At 42.8% G+C, this 21,934-nt stretch overlaps 2 protein-coding genes across 6 annotated transcripts in view; one reads left to right on the plus strand and one right to left on the minus strand.

The window, feature by feature from the left end:
• rpl7a (ribosomal protein L7a) overlaps positions 1-17,357 on the minus strand; it is a 29,284-nt gene extending 11,927 nt beyond the window's left edge. The window contains exons 1-2 of the mRNA XM_042060649.1: positions 17,352-17,357; positions 474-477 (exon numbers count right to left, since the gene is read on the minus strand). Of these exons, the coding sequence (XP_041916583.1) occupies positions 474-476 (3 nt within the window). The 5' untranslated portion in view covers position 477; positions 17,352-17,357. The remainder of the gene's footprint in view (positions 1-473; positions 478-17,351) is intronic.
• Positions 45-21,757, plus strand: usp20 (ubiquitin specific peptidase 20). 5 transcript variants are annotated; one of them, XM_042060642.1, is made up of 26 exons: positions 45-127; positions 237-622; positions 1,348-1,447; positions 1,621-1,674; positions 1,831-1,893; positions 5,922-6,056; positions 6,168-6,270; positions 6,458-6,527; positions 6,748-6,861; positions 7,429-7,507; positions 7,933-8,437; positions 8,885-9,025; positions 10,875-10,987; positions 11,390-11,562; positions 11,843-11,937; positions 12,334-12,367; positions 12,519-12,564; positions 12,674-12,854; positions 13,113-13,239; positions 14,835-15,004; positions 15,502-15,583; positions 15,743-15,851; positions 16,642-16,744; positions 17,118-17,186; positions 17,991-18,149; positions 20,067-21,757. In XM_042060642.1, the coding sequence occupies exons 3-25, from the start codon at positions 1,367-1,369 to the stop codon at positions 18,143-18,145; spliced, it is 2,802 nt and encodes a 933-aa protein (XP_041916576.1). In that variant the 5' UTR covers positions 45-127; positions 237-622; positions 1,348-1,366; the 3' UTR covers positions 18,146-18,149; positions 20,067-21,757. The 5 variants fall into 5 exon arrangements, with proteins under 5 accessions (XP_041916576.1, XP_041916577.1, XP_041916578.1 ...); XM_042060643.1 differs by having other exon boundaries at positions 237-371; XM_042060644.1 differs by lacking the exon at positions 237-622 and having other exon boundaries at positions 52-127.
• The last annotated feature ends 177 nt before the right edge of the window (positions 21,758-21,934 follow it).

A 21,934-nucleotide genomic window follows, 5' to 3' on the forward strand; every position in this document is an offset into this window, starting at 1 on the left:
AAATCTGACTGACGGACCTCACATACAAACTTCCTGCTCGTATCAGTGACGTCACTTCTGTGTTCGCAGGGATGATGCCACCGGGGAATGTAAAACCATTGATGCCACCGATGAAAACATAAGCCAGGTACACTTCTTCACGTGTCAAAATGAATAACATCATATGTCGATTGGCCCTTGTGTGATTTCACCACAACTTACCCGATGTGGATTACATTGTATTGCCTTCTCTACAGCCTATTTTTATTTGCACGCAAACGAGTAACGGGCTAGCCAGCCAGCCATGCAACCCAGATGACAGCTAACGTTGATACCTACGTCATAGGAATGCAACATAACACAATTTCTTAATTAGGTTAATTTAGAACCAGGCACGTGTGAACTTTTCAACAACCCCCGTTCACTTGCTTGTACCCTTGTACGGAAACTGAAGTGGGTGAGCACCTCAAAGCATAACAAGACTGACGCAAAACCATGCTGCAAAAGAGGCGGAGGGAGGGGGTTGTGGGCTGGGCATCATCTGTGGGGTTCTGTCAGCTAATAAGCTACGTTTGTATCCGAAATCAGACATTTGGCGTGAAATGAATAAACATAGCGCCTACGATCTGATCACCTTTAACAGGTTAGTGTTGCCACAGTTTTGATATTGCATGGTCGTTCGATGTCATATGCGAATTTAAATGTCTTGTTTGCTTTTCGGGTTGCAAAATAGGGCCTCATCTTGTTAAAGGAGCTGTTGTATGTCAGAGTAATGACAGAAGAAGCTGACAATTGTAGTGTTCTGTCGCTGGCTATTTGTTATTGTTTGTGTTGTTTGTTGTGTGGTTGTAGCAGTATAGGATTTGTCGTAGTTGGGCGGCTTATGTCACCCCGGTGACAAAGTGTTCATGTGGTTTAGATTGTTCTCTTTCAGAATTCATTATTATGGAATTCTGTGTAGCCTAATGCTATTAATGACGAGAACAACTTGTTGATTTGGAAATGAGAGTCCAACACTAAGCTAGCCCTGTGATTTCAAGTACTGTCGGTGCCAGGAATGAAACAGCACTTTCACTGAGCCTCCATTGAAGAAATTATATAGTAAGACAAGAGCCCAAGGCACGTCTCATTCGTGTTGGTGCTTGTACAGTTTGGCAAATAGTCTGTTTATGTTCCTTTTATGTCAATCAACTGCATATCACAGGTTTAAACTGTCTCCTGTGCATAAACTCACAGATGGTTAGGCCTGTTCCTGGGGATGTTGCCCATGATTCTTCGACTACAAACATAAAATCCCAGAATTAAATTGTTAATTTATAATGTCCTATATTAAATTATTTTGATTGTCTTCATGTTGGGTTTTAACAGATTAAAGTGAAAATAAATTATGGCTGATAACGGTGAAGTGTGTCCTCACCTGGACTGTATTGGTGAGGTCACAAAGGAAGAACTCCTACATAAATCAAAGGTAGGAGTATGTGTTATGGTCATCCTATTACTGACCCCGGAGGTGTCTAGTACAAATCAATGATTAAGTAGTATTTAAAGTGCATCTTTGTCTTTTTATAGGAAACTGTGTTCTATAGTTACTATAGAATAAACATTGATGTGTAACTCACATTTATGCCTACATATTCTTAGGGGACCTGTCAGTCATGTGGAGTGGGTGGTCCCAACCTCTGGGCATGTCTGCAGGTGAGGTTTATGTTCAAGGTGCTTTTTTTGCACATTATTGACACTGAAGGACATGGTGGTGTTCCTGACTGCATGACTCATGAAATATTACATAAATGTATTTTTCAATGGGAAGTTTAAATATAGTTGAAATGTATTTGTGCTGTCCTCCTACAGTGTGACTGCCCTTATGTTGGTTGTGGAGAGTCGTATTCCGACCACAGCACCATACATGCTCAGGTAACACACCTCTCTCCATCTTTCTCTCTCGCTTTCTCTCACTCTCTCCCTCACCAGAGGTGCAGGCTGATAAGCAGCACGTAAGGTGAGATTCTCAAAACCCTATTGCTTCTATCAGGATTATTATTATTTATTTATTTTTAAGACTTTTTTTAAGACTATTTATTAAGACTTTTCCTTTTTATGCGGTTCCCATGGGGAAAAACTCACATCAGTCTTCACAGGAACAGAGGCTTGGCCCAAGATGCATGTTGGGTACTGTATGGCGCTCCCTTATCAGGGCTCATCGTGGCTGCTACACACTCCAAATTTGGTAGGCGTGTGCAAGGATTACCAAATGTCTGGACAGCATACCACCTTTGGGAAGGTCTGGACTTAATAAGAGCCCAACTATGACCAACATTCCATAGACTTCATTTTGGTGTCTTTTTTCCAGAGGAACATGACACTGTATGACTGGGTCATAACCTCGTAAGTCACCTTGTACTATGGCCCCGTGATAAAACATTTCTAAAACCACTCTAAAATTACGTCATGAACCTGTGACTTTCAGTCGCACAGAAGAGAACTGAACAATTCAGGGATGTTTTATTGGATTGGCACTATGTTGGAACACAATACTTACCAAAAGGCTCACTTGAACTCAAAGCACTCTTTCATAACTTTCATAATTTCCTGACCGCGGCTACCAGTATAATGTTTCGGTCTGTTGCTCAAAGTCACATCTATGTCACCAAACTGAGCTTGATGTTGCACTTTAGACAAATGTCCAGGCAAAGTGCACAATGCGAAGTGGTTCAAGTCAACTTCTCTTTCCTCTATTCAAGCCCTATGGAGTGGCTTTACTTTCTAGGGGCATGTGGGGCTCCCCATGATGAACAATAAATACATTAGCCACTCCTATCAGGAAGTGAGTTATTTTGGATTTTATGCATTTTGACACGTTTCAGATGCTTTGACGCACTCCTCCTAGACCTAGACAGTTATCAGATTTATGTCAAATTTGGTATTCATGATGTCTCGTCACATAAACAGGAAATGTGTTATAAATTTGCCATGCATTGGTCGACATGACTCTAAGTTCACAGATTATTGGTTGTGATTATGATCATATCCCCAAAATGACTGTCTAGCATAGCACTACCATCTGACAACAGAAAGAGTAGCTTTTTCACCGGTCTTTACCATACGACTCCTAGGCGGTTCACATAAGATTCATTTCAGGTTTGGTGTACAATAAGTATTTGGTTTCCTGATTTTATGTTGTGAAGGCGGTTTTTGTATGTTGAAGAGTGTAGCCATGGGGAGATGAGGAATTTGGGTGCTTCTCAACAGATTTGGGTACCTCATAGAGACAGAGTACTCTGCGTCATACTTTAGAAACCATGCCCACCATGGGAGAAACATTTGTTGTCATAGTTTGAATTGTGTGATTTGTGATTGTGTTCATCACAAAAAATACTGTTGATTGCTATGATTCATGTCTGTACTGGACATGTAGTATTCTATCATAATCGTGTATAGCTGGAAACGTTCTAGAACGTTCCCTGTGACAACCAACCAACTAAGCCCCATTTTCTGCCCCATTTTTTGCACATCTGGTTAGACTGTATTTCATAGTCTTTGTACTTGTACTCTACACAATGACAATAAAGTTACATTTAATCTAATCTAATCTAAATATTTGTGCCCCCCACTCTCCAGTTCTAAATGGCTTGCTAAGGCCCTGTTTTTCATTGATCAAATACTTTCTATGATGTGGCATAAAAGACGTCCGTCTCAGCACTTAGATGCTTCTTTGTTCTTTAATGTGTTTTGCATAGCAATGCATAATGTAGCTATTCATTCATCCAACGGACGTGCCGGAGCAAGGAATAGAGTGGTCATTCTTTTAAAAAACACTGTACTGACATGTCAAGTCAACTGTATTTATATAGCACACTTTTATGCACAGAGTGCAACCCATAAAACACACATGACATCACACAGTAATGATAACAATATGATTGAACAATATAACAAACAACAAACATAACAATTAAAATAATTAAATTAAAACAAATAAAAACAAGCCAGTGCCAGCATAGCCGAACCTAGCACACACAGATACGAACAAACAAATAAACAAATAGGCCTAACAGTACAAAAATGAAAAATAAAAGTGATATAACATGTGTCCCAGTTATACTTCACTTCACAGTCTTCAGGATAAGAAACTACCCTACCCAAAAAGAGGCATACACTGGTCACATACACTACAAAATACAAAAGTCTAAATGTTCTTGATGATCTGGGAAGAATAAGAGATTAGAACGTTGATTTGGGGAAAATGTCTATCTATGGGAAAATCTCTCTTCTGTCTTCTGTCTGTTTTGTTATGCTTTTGTTGAGTCTATTTCAACACCAACCCTTTATCACCTCCACAACATCATAAGATTGTAATTGTCATAAATATTATAGCTTGGTCAATATAGCGTGAATTATTTAGGGTAATATTCATTGTCTTAATCCTACACGTACGTGTCACAACATCCCCCACAGTCGCAGCTCTGGCACCTGGAGTTTATCCAGGATGAGCCATCAGCATGCCAAGGTTTATCCACATGATCCTGACAGTGCGTCATGACCATCCCTTCTGCAGAAACGGAAACATTTTGGTTATAAAGATTTTTCAGCTTAACTCAAATGCATTTGTAGGCTGTAGGGGCCAACGGAGCTGGGCCACAAACAATCAGTATGAGAGCTATAGACTTCTGTACAGAAAGTCCATACAGTATGTTAACTATAGCCTATACTGTAAATACCCGTCATATTTTTTACATCTTTACATTTATTCATTTTGCAGAAACTTTTATCCAAACGACTAAAAAAAAATGAAGAATAACATATTAGCTTTTAAGCAGAGGAGATCTTATGTAGCAGATCAGATCAGATCAACTGTATTGTCCCGGAAGGGAAATTGGTCTTGGGCATCAAGTACCACTCACAGCTGCTTACAACACAGCAAGACATATAGGAGGACAGACTTAATAGATATACAGACCGACAGCATCATGTATACATAATTCAGTGACATTGGTGCTACAAGTCACCTTCGAGGCAAATATAAACAAATGAACAACAGTTCTACACGGTCCTGTGGCCCACGCTGACCAATGACACTTATATACAGTAACTCTGCACAGTCCCTGTCCACCGACCAGATGGCAATATTGCACATTCCCTCAGCAGGCCCAACTCCCATTCACCCAAAAACTAGTAAGGAAACTAAAACAGAATAGACACACAACTTTGTACAAAAATCTGAGTAATGACACACAGTTTTAATAGTTACAACATGTAAATAAATACAACAACAGGCAAGGGTTAGGGTTAAGGTTAGGGTTAGGTTCCTTGAAGTCGACGGTCGCAGCGCTGTCTTGAAGTCAAGTGGGGTGGGGGCTTAAAACACCATCAAGCTCAAATATGTATCAGTGGGCAATATTATTATTAATAATTACAGCATTATTGTTTAATAAAATATCATAAAACTTAAGGCAGACAAAAATAGGATCAACAAGCTGGAACAGACTGCATCAGCAAGCTTGGAGCAGCAAGCTTGGAGCCTGCTCTTTCAGTAGGCTAGTGACTGCAGGTCAGAATATGCATGTGCAAACAAAAGCAGAAGAGCAGGAAATGCATGCACAACAACGGAATTAAATGTCACCAAACACATACAAATACAGGTGTGGTATGATTGAATGAAGTATCAGTCAACACAAGTATCAAATACTATTGAAAATGCTGATTGAACATAATTATATTACAACATTTAAATTACACAATTTGAAATAAAAATGTAATAATAGCCATACCACGTTTGTAAACTGAACTATAATTTCTCATCAGATATAAACAACTGGTGGAGCTTTCACCCCTTATTGGGACCCAAAAGAATAGTGTTTTTGGCTCTCAAACCCCTCCACTCTCAGGGTTCTGAAGAAATACATTCCTGCACTCACTTCTCACTTGTTTGTTCCCTATCCCAGGCAAAGAAGCACCATCTGACAGTGAACCTCACCACATTCCGGATCTGGTGCTATGTGTGTGAGAGGGAGGTGTTCCTGGAGCAGCGGCCCATGGTGCCTGTCCCGGCCACCCACCAGTGCAAATCCCCAGAGCAGGTGGGCCAGCACGGGGAGGGCAGTGTCACCTCTGATTACCTGTAGTAGCTCTGTGCCAGAAAAAATACAATGTTTTGTTCCTTTTTTTTTTTTTTTTGTACTCTGCTTCAGGATCTCTTACGTCATTCAAGCAGTCATCCCTTGAAAGCTGTGCCCATAGCCGTCGCTGACGAAGATGAGTCCGAATCGGAGGAGGACGAGCTCAAACCAAGAGGTGAACGAGCACTCGGCTTATTTGTGAAGGGCAGTCTCGCCCTCCCACATGTGCTCAGATTGCCCTTCGCGATAGGAATGTGCTGTATTTCTGGGAAGAGGTCAGGGGGAAGAAAACAACAGAGGACTTCAACAGTGTGGTGTGTAATGCTAGATTGCACTGTTCCCTGACTGCCTCACTCCCGCAGGTCTCACAGGGATGAAGAACATTGGGAACTCGTGTTACATGAACGCTGCCCTGCAAGCCCTCTCCAACTGGTGAGGCCACTTCCTGTTCTCTTGAGTCCATCCTAGACATTTGACTTTACTGCATTTGGGGGAGTGATGCCAATACTGTTTCTCCACTATTGTGTGGGACCATAGTCCTGTTTGTTTGTACAATGCACAATGTATTCTGGGTCTCTCATTCTCTCTATATTTGTCCAGTTATTTTGCCTTCTTTACCTACACATTCACTTTATTTTTTTTCCCTTTCCAGCCCTCCTTTAACCCAGTTCTTCCTGGACTGCAGCGGATTGGTCCGAACCGATAAGAAGCCGGCTCTGTGTAAGAGCTACCAGAAGCTCATTTCAGAGCTTTGGCACAAGAAACGGTAACTCGTGCATTCCTATGAGACATCACTTCTCTATATCTTGTTATGTAATACAGTTCCTGCAATGCTACATTTAACACCCTCGTGTAACTTACAGAGGTCTTTAGATACAGTATGTGATTGCAAGTTATCACACACAGCAGATCCTCAGATACATGTAGCATATGAAAGTAATTATTTATGACCAATGTACATTCACTTACTTCAAGAGCTTAAGACAAGTATATCTTTTTTTAGACAAATGTTCTATTTGACAGAGTTCAGTCTCCCTGAACCTTACAGTATTGAGTAGGATATGGTGTTAATATTGTCTCAAGCTATTCAGGTTAACAGATGGTTAAGGTACCTCATGCTGGGTGCATTAGAATATTTGTATTCCTCTAGTTTTTGCAGCATTTGCACTTAGTCATCCAACATAAATCAACAATCTATTTTAAGATGCCTGCAGAATGATGCGACAAAATGCTTGCACTGTTAAACTTCCTTTTGTTCTTTCCTTCTTTCTTTCTTTCTTTCTTTCTTACTTTCTTTCTTTCTTACTTTCTTTTTTTCTCCCTTCTTCTCCAGGCCTAGTTATGTTGTCCCCACAAGTCTGTCTCATGGTATCAAGCTGGTAAATCCCATGTTTCGGGGCTACGCCCAGCAGGTGATGATCCACACACAGTTAATCTGTGGCGTAGGCTGTAATTGGATTAAATTGAAATGCCTGCCACGACGAGAGCACTGACAAACTGAGTAGATAAGGAAATGTGAGATACATACCAGGAACATGCATACATATCACAGACCTGTATGGTTCACAGTTTAGGTCAGTGATACATACACGTCTCAGTTCTCACTCTCTTATGCAGTCTCAAATTCTGTGGGTGGGGTAAATTCGGCCTGTAGGCTACGCCCACAAAGACACCACCCATGTACAGAAACAGACATGTCCATAAGACGCATTGACATGGATCTAACACACATGAAGTTGGATAAAAGCAATTTAGTGCAAAAATGATTGCATTTCTATCACAGCCTCACACACACACACATACTGATACTGCGTTTCGGCCGCTCTGCTCTGGTCAGGACACGCAAGAGTTCCTGCGCTGCCTGATGGACCAGCTGCACGAGGAGCTGAAGGAGCCCCTGAGGGAGAGCAGCGGCGGCATGGGCGACTCGGGCACCGAGGCGGGCGACGGCGGGGGCGGGGCGCGGGACGGCGACCGCAGCCCCTCGGAGGACGACTTCCTGTCCTGCGACTCGGGGTCCAGCAGCGGGGAGGGGGCCGAGGGCCGCGGGGCCGGCGAAGCCGAGCTGCTCATCCAGGACGAGTGCGGAGGGGTGCGAGTGTCCTCCGCGTCCACCACCAGCGGCGGCGGCGGCGGTCCCACCGGGAGGGGCATCTCGGAAAAGGAGCGGCTGAAGGAGCGGAGGGTGTCGGGGTCGCCGCTCCGCGGGGCGTCCCAGGAGATGGACGAGGACGCGGACGTGGACACGGCCGCTTCTCAGGAGGCCGCGGGGGAAAGGGAGCCTGAGGAGACGGCGGTGCCCTGCAGCACCCCAAACCAGGCACAAGCCAACAGCACTACAGGTTAGATATGCACAGGCATACATACGCATAATATCAGGGACTGCAGGAAACAATGGTGCAGCATGTAGATACTGGTACAGACACAGGCCTATGTCCTGTTCCACACACACACACACACACACACACACACACACACACACACACACACACACACACACACACACATATACACAGACAAGTTGTGAGTTCATATTCTGACCAGATCCCCTAGTTGCTCTGGGGAGATTGGCCCTTGTAATAATTGGCATGTAAGTCGCTTTGAATAAAAGATTCAGTTCAAAGTAAAATAAATATGTAAATATATAAGTAAACATACTCATGCGCTCACACATGCACAGACTCACAGCCTTACTCTCACACGTTCTCATATTGCAAATTACCCAGCCTCCTGCTTGTGTGTAAAGCTCTGAGATATCTGGTTTGGACGTGTCCAATCTCTCTCCTCAGAGCCTGATAACGAGGCGTCGATGCACCATCCTCCGTCGCGGCCCTGTAGTCCCGCCCCCATCGCCCAGGAGCTCCACCCCAAGCTCTCCAGCAGCCCACCCAGGTCCAGCCCCCTGAGGTCAGCCTACTCTCTCAAGAAAGGTAAGCCACAGCCAATCAGTCAGCCAGCCACTCAGTGCTTCAGTCTGATGGGCTTCAGGGTCCTTAATGCACTCAAGGCCTCCTATGAAGTAGTTCTCAACAGACGCTTTGGGTTGTACTATGTGCATGTTAAATGCGCTTTAAAAATAAAACTGACTTGACTTGACTTGAGAACTTCCTAGTAGGAATGCTCCTATATTACAGTATGAGGGCGAGCATTTCCTGTATGTTCATGTGCTTGATAATACCATGGTAGTATTTACAAGGTGGCATTTCTATCAAAGTAATAAGTCATCTAATGTTCCCCATGAAGTGGTATTGGTGCATGGTGTTAAAAACATTGTCCGTAGGAACCCAATAACGATGCCTCCTTAGTTCTCATTTACTCCTTTTACCTCAGAGAGCTTCAGCCTCATAGTCCAGTTTAGTGTGACTTCAAGGCCGTCCAGATAGCCAACGATTACTGTAACGATAATGATTGACTGTAAAAAGCGTAGTTATCGCTCTAGCGCATGAGAATGTCAACGCCCAAAACAATGACTACATGAAGACCGATATTGTTGGACGTCACTCTCAGAGCAGTGGACACACTTTATGGTATAGTTACAATATTGTTACAGTTGATGTTGTAGTTATCATTGAAAATGTGGACGGTCCTCTCTCCCTGATGGTTTACACATCTATCCTCTAATGGCAGATTTATGCTATTACAACCCCATCTCCAAAATAGTGGAATGCTGTGTAAAATGTAAATAACAACAAAACTGTACAATGAACTGTGCATTGATAGCAAGTTGGATGGTCCTTCTCCTCTTTAGCCCGGGAGATGTGGAGTCCTTTATTTTATTAACCACAAGACAGTTTCCACTTTGCCCTGGTCCATCTTTCATGAGCTTGGGCCCAGAGAACATGGCAGATGTCTGGATCGTGTCTAAATATGTTTTTTTCTTTTGTCCGTAGCTTTAACCAGCATTTGTGGATGGAGCATCAAATTATGTTTATGGACAATGTTATCAGATGGCTTTCCTAAGGTTTTCCTAATGATTTTCATTACAGAAACAGGTCTGTTTTTAATGTAGTGTCAACTGAGGCCCCTAAGATCACGGCAATCCAGTATTGATTTTTAGCCCTGTGCCTTGCGTGCAAAGATTTCTCTGAGTTCTCTAAATATTTGAATGATATTATGTATTATTGTTGATGAAATCCCCAAATTATTTGCAATTTTACAGTACAAAGCATTATCCTTATAGTGTTCCATTATTTTCTCACACAGTTTTTCACAGAGTGGTGAATGCATTTGCATCTTTGCTTCTGAGAGACTAAAGTTCTCTGGGATGCTCTTTTTATACCCAGTCGTGGTTACCCTCACTAGTTGTGCCATGTTCCTTCTTGTGTTTACTTTATATTGCACAACTTTTCCAGCCTTTTGTTTACCCTGTCCCAACATTTTTGAGATGTGTTGCTGACATCAAATTCCAAATGAGTGTATGTTTCTCATACAATAGTACAATTTGTCAGTTTCATTTGATTTGTTGTCTGTTTCATTTGATATGTTGTCTATGTTCTTTATGCAGTTAAATATGGGTTTACGTGATCTGCAGATGATCACATTCTGTTTTTATTTATATTTTACACACTGTCCCAACTTTTTGTAAGTGCATTTGTTTCATGGACACTTTCATTCCAAGAAGCCTCAGTACAGCTGATACATTTTTCATCAAATAACATCATATGCTTAGGTGCATTTTTACTTTCCCAGAGAAAGATTTCCTTAGTTTTCTAAAAATATTTAGGTAGTGAGATTTGGATCACCTCTTACCATGATTTGTAAGCAGCCTTTCCTCTGCAGCTCAGGCTATCATGGGCCCCAGAAAGAAGAAGCAGTCTCGGTACCGCAGCGTGATCTCGGATATCTTTGACGGTTCAATCTTGAGTCTAGTTCAGTGTCTGACATGCGACAGGGTGAGTTGGCCATTGTACTTTGCCTTTTAGCCACCAGAGGGCAGCATGGTCATATGATCTTTCAGTTAAAACTTATTTTCTTGAACACTGCAAAGCTTCCATATGGTGTGTAGAATGATTTCAGTCTGAATCACATGTATGCTTTGTGTAGTGACACATTTCTCTGAATTTTGTCTCGATTTAGTCCCTTATTTTTTTGTAAACATGATAACTCCATAACAACTCCAGACTATAGGGACAAGTGTTTTTGTTTAAACTAAGGGTAGTCCAAATAAATAATGACTAGCTTTGGGCTTAATTTCTGTTGTGCAGTAGTGATACTGATGATGTTAGCAAGCAGGGCAGTTAGGACTAGCAATGTTTTACTGGAAGTGTTTACTAATGTTACTCTTTTTCCCCTAGGTTTCCACCACTGTGGAGACATTTCAGGACTTGTCCTTGCCGATTCCAGGGAAAGAGGACCTAGCCAAGCTGCACTCTTCCATCCACCAGAATGCCCCAGCCAAGACAGGCGTATGCGCAGACACCTACGGCACTCAGGGCTGGATCGCCTACATTATGGACTCCATACGCAAGTCAGAGGGCTAATATACACACATACACATGTGTGCATACACACACACACACACACACACAAACACAAACGCATGTGTTTACAAACAAAAAAATAAACACATACAGGACACATACTATGCATACATATGCACACAAGCACATACACCGGACATGTCTACACACTTATACACACATGTATTTGCTAGTTTCTCCATCATGCACATCCCCATTGATACTCTCTCTCTCTCTCTCTCTTTTTCTCTCTTCCAATCTCATATGTTTGTCTGTGGTCTGTGGCAGGTTTGTGGTCTCCTGCATCCCCAGCTGGTTTTGGGGGCCTATGGTGACCCTAGAGGACTGCCTTGCTGCCTTCTTCGCTGCAGACGAACTGAAAGGTGTGAGGAGGACCAACACTGACTAGACTGATAGACATAAACACATACCAGTGGCTAGGAAGAGTAACACACAGGATGAGAGAGAGAGATTAGACAGGGATGGGACTCCCAGCGTGGGAAACAACCAAATGCAGAGAGTCGAGAAACAATTACTGAGATTGGGAAATAATGTGAAGAGGTGGTTGAATGAGAGAATGAATGAGCATACTTTAATACTACTCGGCATACTTTAATCCTACTCAGAATACTTTAATACTACTCGGCATACTTTAATGCTACTCAGCATACTTTAATGCTGCTCAGCATACTTTAATGCTACTCAGCATACTTTAATGCTACTCAGCATACTTTAATACTACTCAGCGAGTGTAATCATTTACCTGTTCTTCTCTGCAGGTGACAACATGTACAGCTGTGAAAGATGTAAAAAGTAAGCACCCAGCCTTTTTTATGTCGGCTTTTGTGCTGATGGCAAGACTGTGCTGACTGTGTAGCAGTAGACATCAGGTTGACTGGAGCTCAGGTGAGAGTTCACCTGCTCTGTCTGATTAATGAGTGATCACCTGTTTCCACATCTGCAGGTTGAGGAATGGAATCAAATACTGCAAAGTACTAAGACTACCTGAGGTGAGTGTGCATTCATCGTCATTATACAGTTTTGTGCAGTTTATTTTTTATTAAAATGAAATTAACTTCTGTCTTGTGTGTGTGTGTGTGTGTTGCACTTGGCACTCAGATTCTCTGCATTCACCTGAAGCGCTTTAGACACGAGGTCATGTACTCCTTCAAGATTAACAGCCATGTGTCGTTTCCATTGGAGGGCCTCGACCTTCGACCTTTCCTGGCCAAAGATAGTCCCTCTCAGATTACAACCTATGACCTCCTGTCTGTCATCTGTCACCACGGCACCGCAGGCAGTGAGTGAGATGTATTTGGATGTCAGATTGTGGTTTGTGTCAGCTGATGCAATAAAAAACCTCAAGGGTATTTGAGATGCTTTGAGACTGACATCTGTAGATGTGTCTCATCAAATCTGGCCATAGTTCCTATTATGTAACATTTATATTCTTCTGTCACTCTACCCATTCTTTCTCCTTCATGACATCTACCCCTTTGCTTCCTTCCTTTCGGTTTTCTTCTCCTCTGTCTCTCCTCCATCTGTCTCACGCTCTCAGGTGGTCACTACATAGCCTACTGTCAGAATGTGATTAATGGTCAGTGGTATGAGTTTGATGACCAGTACGTTACTGAGGTGCATGAAACAGTGGTGCAGAACGCAGAGGCCTACGTCCTGTTCTACAGGTGAGATTTCAGAGGCAAGCAATCACACACTGATACACACATGTGCACACACAGACACACTCTAACTGTCCTGAGAACCTTAGTTACCAGCCTTTACACGTAGCCCAAACTGCCAAATACGAGCACAGGATAATGACATAAAGTAGCCAAGACCGCACATTTGCAGCACAAGAGGCTGATATTTCACCAGCTTTGTTAAATAGGCTACCTCCAGACATGGATCAGAACAACAGCCTACTTCCTGGATGAACATATTCCTATTGCTCTCATCAATGATAGTTGTATTAGGTCTGGTGGCATTTGTATCATAAAACACAGACATCTGTGCATGGCACAATGAAAACATTTGAGGTTTAACAAAGCAATTAGTATGGTGGCTGGATGTTAGATTTTTATATTTTATATAATGTCCAATTAATAGAAATTGCAGCCATTCAGTATATGTGACATGGATTCTGTTATCTGATCTTGCCCATGGTGAATAATGGCGAGTGGGAGGGAGAATACATAATGGTTATGAGTTATGACTACGCTATCTAAATCACACCGTCTAATTTGTATTTTAGTATATTTAGCATATTCTTTATCTTCTACTGTCCTTACTGCTTAGTTGTGTTTTTATATTATATACTTTAATTACTCTTTCTGCTGTTAAAGAATGTGTTTGTGTTGTATGTATGCTGCTGCTGAGACCTTGAATTTCCCCTGGGGATCAATAAAGTATCTATCTATCTATCTATCTATCTATCTAAATCACTGTGTAAAGTCACGCTATATTTTAATGTCTACCCAAATATTGTGAAGATTGTAGTGACCTTCCTAGCATCCTCCTGCTACAGCCTTGATCTTTTGCTTCAAGGAAAGGGATGCAAGAGTATGTAGAGTCAGTAGTTCACTTTCGCTCTCGTGATTTGTGTGGTTGGCAGTGCCCCTCGATGCTGCCCACTGTGTTCCGGTCTCCAGCAGAGGCACCAAGCGTCCGCTCCTCTGCTTCCTCTGAGCTGCCATGCGCACGCTCACTGTTGAATATTGGGTCAAAGCCCACACACTCACCAGTCTGACCATCTGTCGTCCTCTACCTCACTCCCCACATCTGTCATGGACTCTCTCTCTCTCTTTCTCTTTCTCTCTCTCTCTCTCTCTCTCTCTCTCTCTGTCTGCTCTCATTTCCTCTCGTCTCCCTCCTTTTCCTTTTTTTCCCGTTTTTTTCCTCTTCCTGTCTGTCCATGTATCACGTCTTCTCTCTCTGTCTCACTGAATTGTGATCCCTCTGCCATTGCTGCTCTTAACAAATTGATGGAAGGATCCATCAGCTCCTGCTGTTATGTTACTCTGTGTGTTCTGTTTGTCATTTGATGTGTTTGTTTGTTCTTCTTGTGGAGCTGGGACTGTAGTAGGGAATTGTTGTTCTATGTGGTGCTGTGCCTAGCTTCTGTTTCTGCACTGGGAACATGTGCTGATGTGTGAAAATGAATATCCCTTTAGGACAATAAAGTCCATGTATGTATGTATGTATGTATGTATGTATGTATGTATCTGTGTGTGTGTATGTGTATGTGTGTGTGTGTGTGTGTGTGTGTGTGTGTGTGTTTTAGGAAGAGCAGTGAAGAGTCGGTGCGGGAGCGTCAGAAGGTGGTGGCCCTGGCCAACCTGAAGGAGCCCAGCCTGCTGCAGTTCTACATCTCCAGGGAGTGGCTCAACAAGTTCAACACCTTCACCGAGCCCGGCCCCATCAGCAACCACACATTCCTGTGTCAGCACGGAGGTCAGGAAAAACACACACACACACACACACACACACACACACACACACACACACACACACACACACACACACACACACATACACACACACACACACACACACACACACACACACACACACACACACACACACACACACACACACACACACACACACACACATACACACACACACACATACACACACACACACATACAGAGACCTACAAGCAAAGAGGCAAACAGATACCCTCCACACATATAAAGCATGTACCACAGAAGCATACACATATATGCTGTATGCTCTCATGCACTAATAGTTTATTTTTTCGACCCATTTTGTTAACAGCACTCTGAGCTGATGCTATACGTAAAAATGTAAACATTGCATGGATCTTTGACCCAACCCTAATTAACACACATAAACACAGAAGATTTTGGTGATTCAGGCTTTATCCTTCCTTTATATCTTCCCATACTTGTAATGTTATTGCTAACGGAGCTTGTCCTATTGTTCAGGAATTCCCCCCACAAAGTACCACTACATCGATGACCTTGTGGTGATTCTTCCCCAGAATGTCTGGGAGTACCTCTACAACAGGTAACACGCTGGTGTGATTGGGATTGGGAAAGAGCTGAATTGGTGGTGTTATTTGACAGTGTTTGTGAATATAATCTGACTGCGAGGACATGCTCTCTTCTCCACATACCCACCTAATCAGTAGCCGTTTCTGTTTCGTTTTTTCTCTCTGTCTCTCAGTTTTGGTGGCGGGCCTGCCGTGAACCACCTCTACCTGTGTGCTGTCTGTCAAGTCGAGATTGAGGCTCTTGCCAAACGCAGGAAGATGGAGATTGACACTTTTATCAAGGTAGACATGCATCCATATGTGGGTGTGTGCAGGGGAATCCCACAGGCTTTTTCCCACTGTGGACGTATCTGCGCATGCAGATGACGTGATTGTTTTTATTTATTTATTTAAGGAAGGAATGTAAGAGGTGTCATTTCCTTAAAGGAGAATTCCGGTGTGATATTGACCTAAAGTGTGTTGAAACATGATACCGAGTGTGAACGTATGTCTCATACCTCATCTCGGCTTGTCCCCTGCACTCAGAAATCTGGCTCTAGTTAGCCAATGCTACCAACAGTTTTTCGATGGGGGTGCCTCGGGCATCGGCCTAGCCATGCAAATAAATCACTGTTTTACACCATTTACGAGGCTCAAAGTAGCTCCATACTTCATTGGTAGACTTCCGAGGGCCTTGACATTTAAAACGAGACATTGAGAACTTTAAAAAGCACTGGTAGTTTACTTACAAGACAATTTATACAGACAGTATCTTCACCGAGTTTAGCGTTTGCAGCCATCTTGAATTTAGTCACGATAAGTCGAGCGATGAGTATGAATGAACAGGTATGATAAGGGATCAGATTCCAAAAGTAATTCCGTGGTAGTTCACACTTGGTATCATGTTTCAACACACTTTAGGTCAAAATCACACCGGAATTCTCCTTTAATTTCAGTAATTGTGGAGGCCTTGTCTATTGTCATTTTAATGCTGCATATATTTTATGAATGTAATCATGAAAGTGGTGAAGTGGTTTAATAGCAATGTGAAACCTCTTTCTCTTTCTGTCTCTGTCCATCTGTTCATCCACAGCTAAATAAGGAGTTTCAGGCCGAGGAAGCACCAACAGTGATTTTATGCATCAGCATGCAGTGGTTCAGAGAGTGGGAGAGCTTTGTCAAGGGGAAAGATAACGGTACATGCATCCTCGAGCAGACACATGACGCAAGCACTCACTTGGAACTGACTATCTACTTTAGCGTCCCAACAAATCATCCAAATTGCAAAACTTAACCATAAATCTGTGAACTGGTAGAAGTCATAACTCAGATAAGTCATACACCTTCCCCTTTTGTTAATCATCGCCCCCCACCCAGGGCTAAGTGCTAGTCAGCCAGACAAACCGTGTACTACGTGGTTAGGGTTAGGGTTAGGACAGTGGTTCAGTCAAATCCCCTAGCCGAGCTAGAACTGTTGCTCGACTTAACTGTGCATGTAAACGTCCTGAGTGTTAGAACAGGCCTGCCATCATCTGCCCTGCTCACTAACTGTGCTGTATCTCTCCCCAGAGCCCCCAGGCCCCATTGACAACAGCAAGATTGCTGTGATGAAGGGGGGCCACATACAGCTCAAACAAGGTTGGATTCTGTGTGTGTGTGTGTGTGTGTGTGTGTGATTAAGCTTGTGTGTTTTTGTGAGGGTTACTCTGGTCAGTACTGCTTTGTTTTTGTAAACGGCGTGGTGTTGAACCGCACAGCGCATCATTGCATTCACCTGGACTTGAACCCGCACGTACGCAACACTTTGGATCGGAAATCGAGCTCGCTAACAATCGAGCTAAAAGCCCCGGCTGCTAGCATGACGTCGGGAGGGAGGTTGACATACTGCACAGCTACGAACCAACTGGCTACCATTACATTTGCATATGTATATACATATGCATACTGTTATGTGTTGAGTTTAAGAGTAGATCATTATCAAGAACAGTGACTCATTTACCTCTTTCCCCTTGGAGTGTTTTGTCTAACTGACTTTTGTGTATTCAGTGGTGTTTGTGTGTTTTGCATAGTACATCATAACAATATTTTCCTGTTACCGTGAAGGTGCTGTTGAACTATCTTTGTGTGTGTAGGAGAGAGTATGATGAGTTTATGCATACGTGTATGTTCCATACGGGTTTGCGTTTCCATGTATTTGTTTAGATAGATAGATAGATAGATAGATAGATAGATAGATACTTTATTGATCTCTAAGGGGATTGTTTGTTTTTTGCTATGTCTTTTTTGAATAGCACATTAAGTAAACATGAAGATACTACCACCCCTCTCTCTGTGTGTGTGTGTGTGTGTGTGTGTGTGTGTGTGTGTGTGTGTGTGTGTGTGTGTGTGTGTGTGTGTGTGTGTGTGTGTGTGTGTGCGCGCGCGCGTGCGTGCGTGTTGTAGGAGCAGACTATGGTCAGATCTCTGAGGAGACGTGGCAGTACCTGCTCAGCATCTATAGTGGAGGCCCCGAGATTGCCGTCAGACAGGCCGTCATTTCCCAGGAGCCAGACGGCCACGGAGAGCGCAAGATAGAGGCAGAGACTAGAGCACTCTGAAAGAGTGAGTACCAGTAAACACACACACACACACACTCACACACAGACACACTCACACAAACACACAAACACTTTAATGGTTTTATTTGATCCTTAACAGAAGGGAAGTATTTATAGATACAAACATTGATGGAAGTAGGTTACACGCTTGGACAAGAATGCTTTGTGCCATTTGGCCTTTCTGCATTAGTGATAATGGGTTAATATAACCTTTGTCTCCAAATGGATACAATACCTATTATTGCAGAAATGGAGCAGTACTTGGCTATTCTTTTGCATCTGGCTTACTTAGTCCACACAGTTGCAGTCCACGTAAAGCAAGTTTGTGCACATGTCTAAGACTTCCAAATACAATAACGATTAGTTTGCTTTGAAATCCCAGGTTTGTGATACTGTCATCAAGTGGCTGATATTTTATCAGCTTGGAGTTGAAACAAGTGTCCATATACAAGTCAAACACACACACAAACACACAGCTCACCGACACAAACATTTATACACACTTATACATTTAAGAAACACAGCAGACAAGGACACACACAAACACACATTCTGTTATTTCACCCAAATCAGTTGGATCAATGTATCAACATGTTTACTGCAGAATAGCTTGCAGCCGCAAAATAGATGTCATCTCAGTTCCTCAAAAACTCAACAGGGCCACGTCCGGTCCTGTCTAGTATTGATATTCACTGGTAGCCATCCCCTGCAGATCTATCTGCTGATTCAATCTCCTCTCCTTCCTGTTGGCATCACTCACAGGCCTACAAATGATAGGGATTGCAGAAGAAGGTCTGTTGGACTGCCTGTGAATCTCCAACTGGTTGTGTAGTTAAAGAGTAGTTATTAGAGTTCTTTTCCGGATGATATAAGATTGTAATGAATAATTTATGAGAATGTTTAGGTGGGAAATACATGGATTATGTAGTTATTTCATATTTCTTAGTAAAATGTATAGAAACAGGACAGGGATTTAATTTGAGGGGTAATAAGATGGTTTTAGCAATGTTGTCAGTAGCGAGCAGATAGTTGTATTAGCCACACTCATTTTATGCACACAACACAAACGTTTGGAAGTGAACAGCTACAAAATGAGGTCATCCACTAACCCAGTGGTCATGGAATTGGTCCACCGAAGTTTCAAAAACACAAGGTCTAAGGCAGGTCTGGGATCAGTGAAATCATTGGAGACATCTTTATTATATAGATCCCAGGCCAGTCTGCACTAGACGATGAGTAAGCATTTTCAGAACAAAAGGGTTCATTGCCAACACATGTATCATACAGCGTCGAGTTACTACAAAATGGAAACTGTGTGTGGATATCTCAACTGTGGTTTGTGAATGCATACATTCGTGCTAATGACTTCCCATGAAGGGTCAAGAAAACCAGGGAACATCTGGAGGAGCAATTACACACACACTCTCTCTCTCACACACAGACACAAACACACTTTGAGATGACTCAACAGCTGCTAATGATCAGAGGCCGTTTCCCAGAAGTCTTTACCTCATGATTCAAGCGTGTCCCACCAACCCCCCCATCTCAGGTTGTTTTTGTTTAAGGCCGCTGACGTCAAATTTCTGATCCCCCATGATTATTCCTTTAGCTCCCCCTACGCTGGTATAAACCTTCTGCTGGTAAAACAAGATCCTGGATCCAGTTGTCCTTTTCAACACTCCTGCTGAGAATACCAAGCAAAATTCCCTCAGCATTCAACGCTCCCTACCATTTCAGTCAGCAGAATAGATGTGTGTGTGAGTGTGTGTGTTTGTGTCTGAGTGTGTGTCTGTGAGTGTGTCTGAGTGTGTTTGTGTGTCTAATTGCTGTAATTAAGCCTGTTATTATTTCTTCTGTATTTACTCCATTATAATTCCATTAATGTAATAACATTGTTGTTCGTGATTGATTTTTTCCCCAGGCAGGTGGAGGCATGTTACCCCCCCCCCCCGCCCCGCCCCGCCCTGCCACCACCACCACCCCTCCTCTCCCTCACTGAAGCCTTCACTCCATAGCATCGCTGGAGCACCCATCCCCCAGGGGGTTTCTCACCTGCACGAGAGGAGAGGAGCCGCAGCTCGCTAAATTACTCCTAGATTAGGCGACGGTATGTTGTTTCATAGGTGATGAATACATGTTAAGGTAGCGAGGAGCATCTGAAACCGCACTCTGGGAGGAAGAGCGGAGAGGGAGAGGAGAGACTTTTCACGCAGAGGCCAGCATGTTGAAAGTGAGCCGAAAAGAGGATTTCTACCAAGACACTTAAATGTATATACATACAACATGTGGGCAACTTACAGAGCACGCGCGCGCACACACACACACACACACAGACACACACACACACACACACAGTTTCATCTGCGTTTGAGGAGTCTACTGTGAGGCTCTCAGAGGGTGGATGATGTAAGCTATAAAGCTGCTGCCTGATGACTGCTGCGCTGAACATTAACCCCCCCCCCCCCAATGCGTTAAGCATGTCTGCACAAGGGCACAATGGCCTTCAGTTATGAGTGCTTAAGGGTGCTGTACAGTGGGAGGCAAGTAGAGCTACTGTCCTGAGGGGTGTGTCAGAGTACGGGTAAAAATGGAGAAAGGGTTCTGTAGGAAATGGTGGGCTTTTTATTCTAGCATAATTAGGGCCGTTTTCAAAATGGCAAATTATACATTTATTGTGTTGTAAAATGCCGAGATGATTCAAAATCTGGCCTTTCACAGTTGTGCAAGACCCCTTGTCCCATATTGTGGAAGTCTGATTGCGCCACAGGGCCAGTCAAGTGTCAGTTGTTCAGTTCCTCTTGCCCTTTGCTACCAGCTCCGGTTTTGTGGTTAGTGATGGAACGTTCAGGGCTCTCCCTGCATTCTTTGTGTCTTGCTGTCATTTTAATTGAATTTTTACAGAACACTGGAACCTAATGGACACATCATCCTCAGCCATGGGGTTCCATGGGCAGGTTGAGGCTAGTCAATGGCTGACTCAGTGTACGTTTTGATTAGTTTAACTGTTTCTCCGCCAACAATGAACACACCTCAACAAACCAGCGAGACTCAACCAAAATAGAAATTCAAAGCCTCGTTCCTGCCATTTCTGATCTGATGTTGAAGACCGTAGTCAGTTGCTGGCCACTATTTGGTTGAGTTCACCAAAGAAAAAGTTCAACATCTGGTATTGATTTCCAAAACTTGCCTGGAGAATATCTGGTGTTTTCTTTTCTGTTTTTTTTTTTTTTTCTTCTTTTGTTTCAATCACATACTGGGCACGTGCAATGTTGGTCAATATCTAGTATGTATAACTGAAAAGAGTGTGGCACTAAATTCTACTGTTATTAAAGAGCTTAATTAGATTGATCTTTGTTAAACTTATTGAGTGTATCTCTCTATCCATGAACATTGATGACATATGACATAGCCATTACATTTCAAATTAATGTCAAGACTTGACCTAGTGAACTAATAGATATTGTATAACAGTGTCTTTGGTTGAAGTCCCAGGTGATCACAGTTTTAATGCTGGCATATTTGCGTCAAGGTTGACTAAGCTTCTTTTTGAGTGTCTGTTTATTGTCTGTTTAACTGTATTGAAATTGAGAGTGAATAAAGCCTGTTCTTTCATCTCTCTCTCCCTGTCTCTCTCTCTCTGCCTCTCTCTTTCTCTCTCTCTCTCTCCCTGGGTGGTTCATCTTTGCTTTTTTAGCACACTCAGAGTTGTGTTCTGTCTTTTTTGACCCTTTAAAGAGAGTTCCATTATCAGCATCATAGTTGGCCCCACAAGGCTTCCGTTTTAACATT

The sequence above is a fragment of the Alosa sapidissima genome, chromosome 13, assembly GCF_018492685.1.
Source record: "Alosa sapidissima isolate fAloSap1 chromosome 13, fAloSap1.pri, whole genome shotgun sequence".
Taxonomy (NCBI): domain Eukaryota; kingdom Metazoa; phylum Chordata; class Actinopteri; order Clupeiformes; family Clupeidae; genus Alosa; species Alosa sapidissima.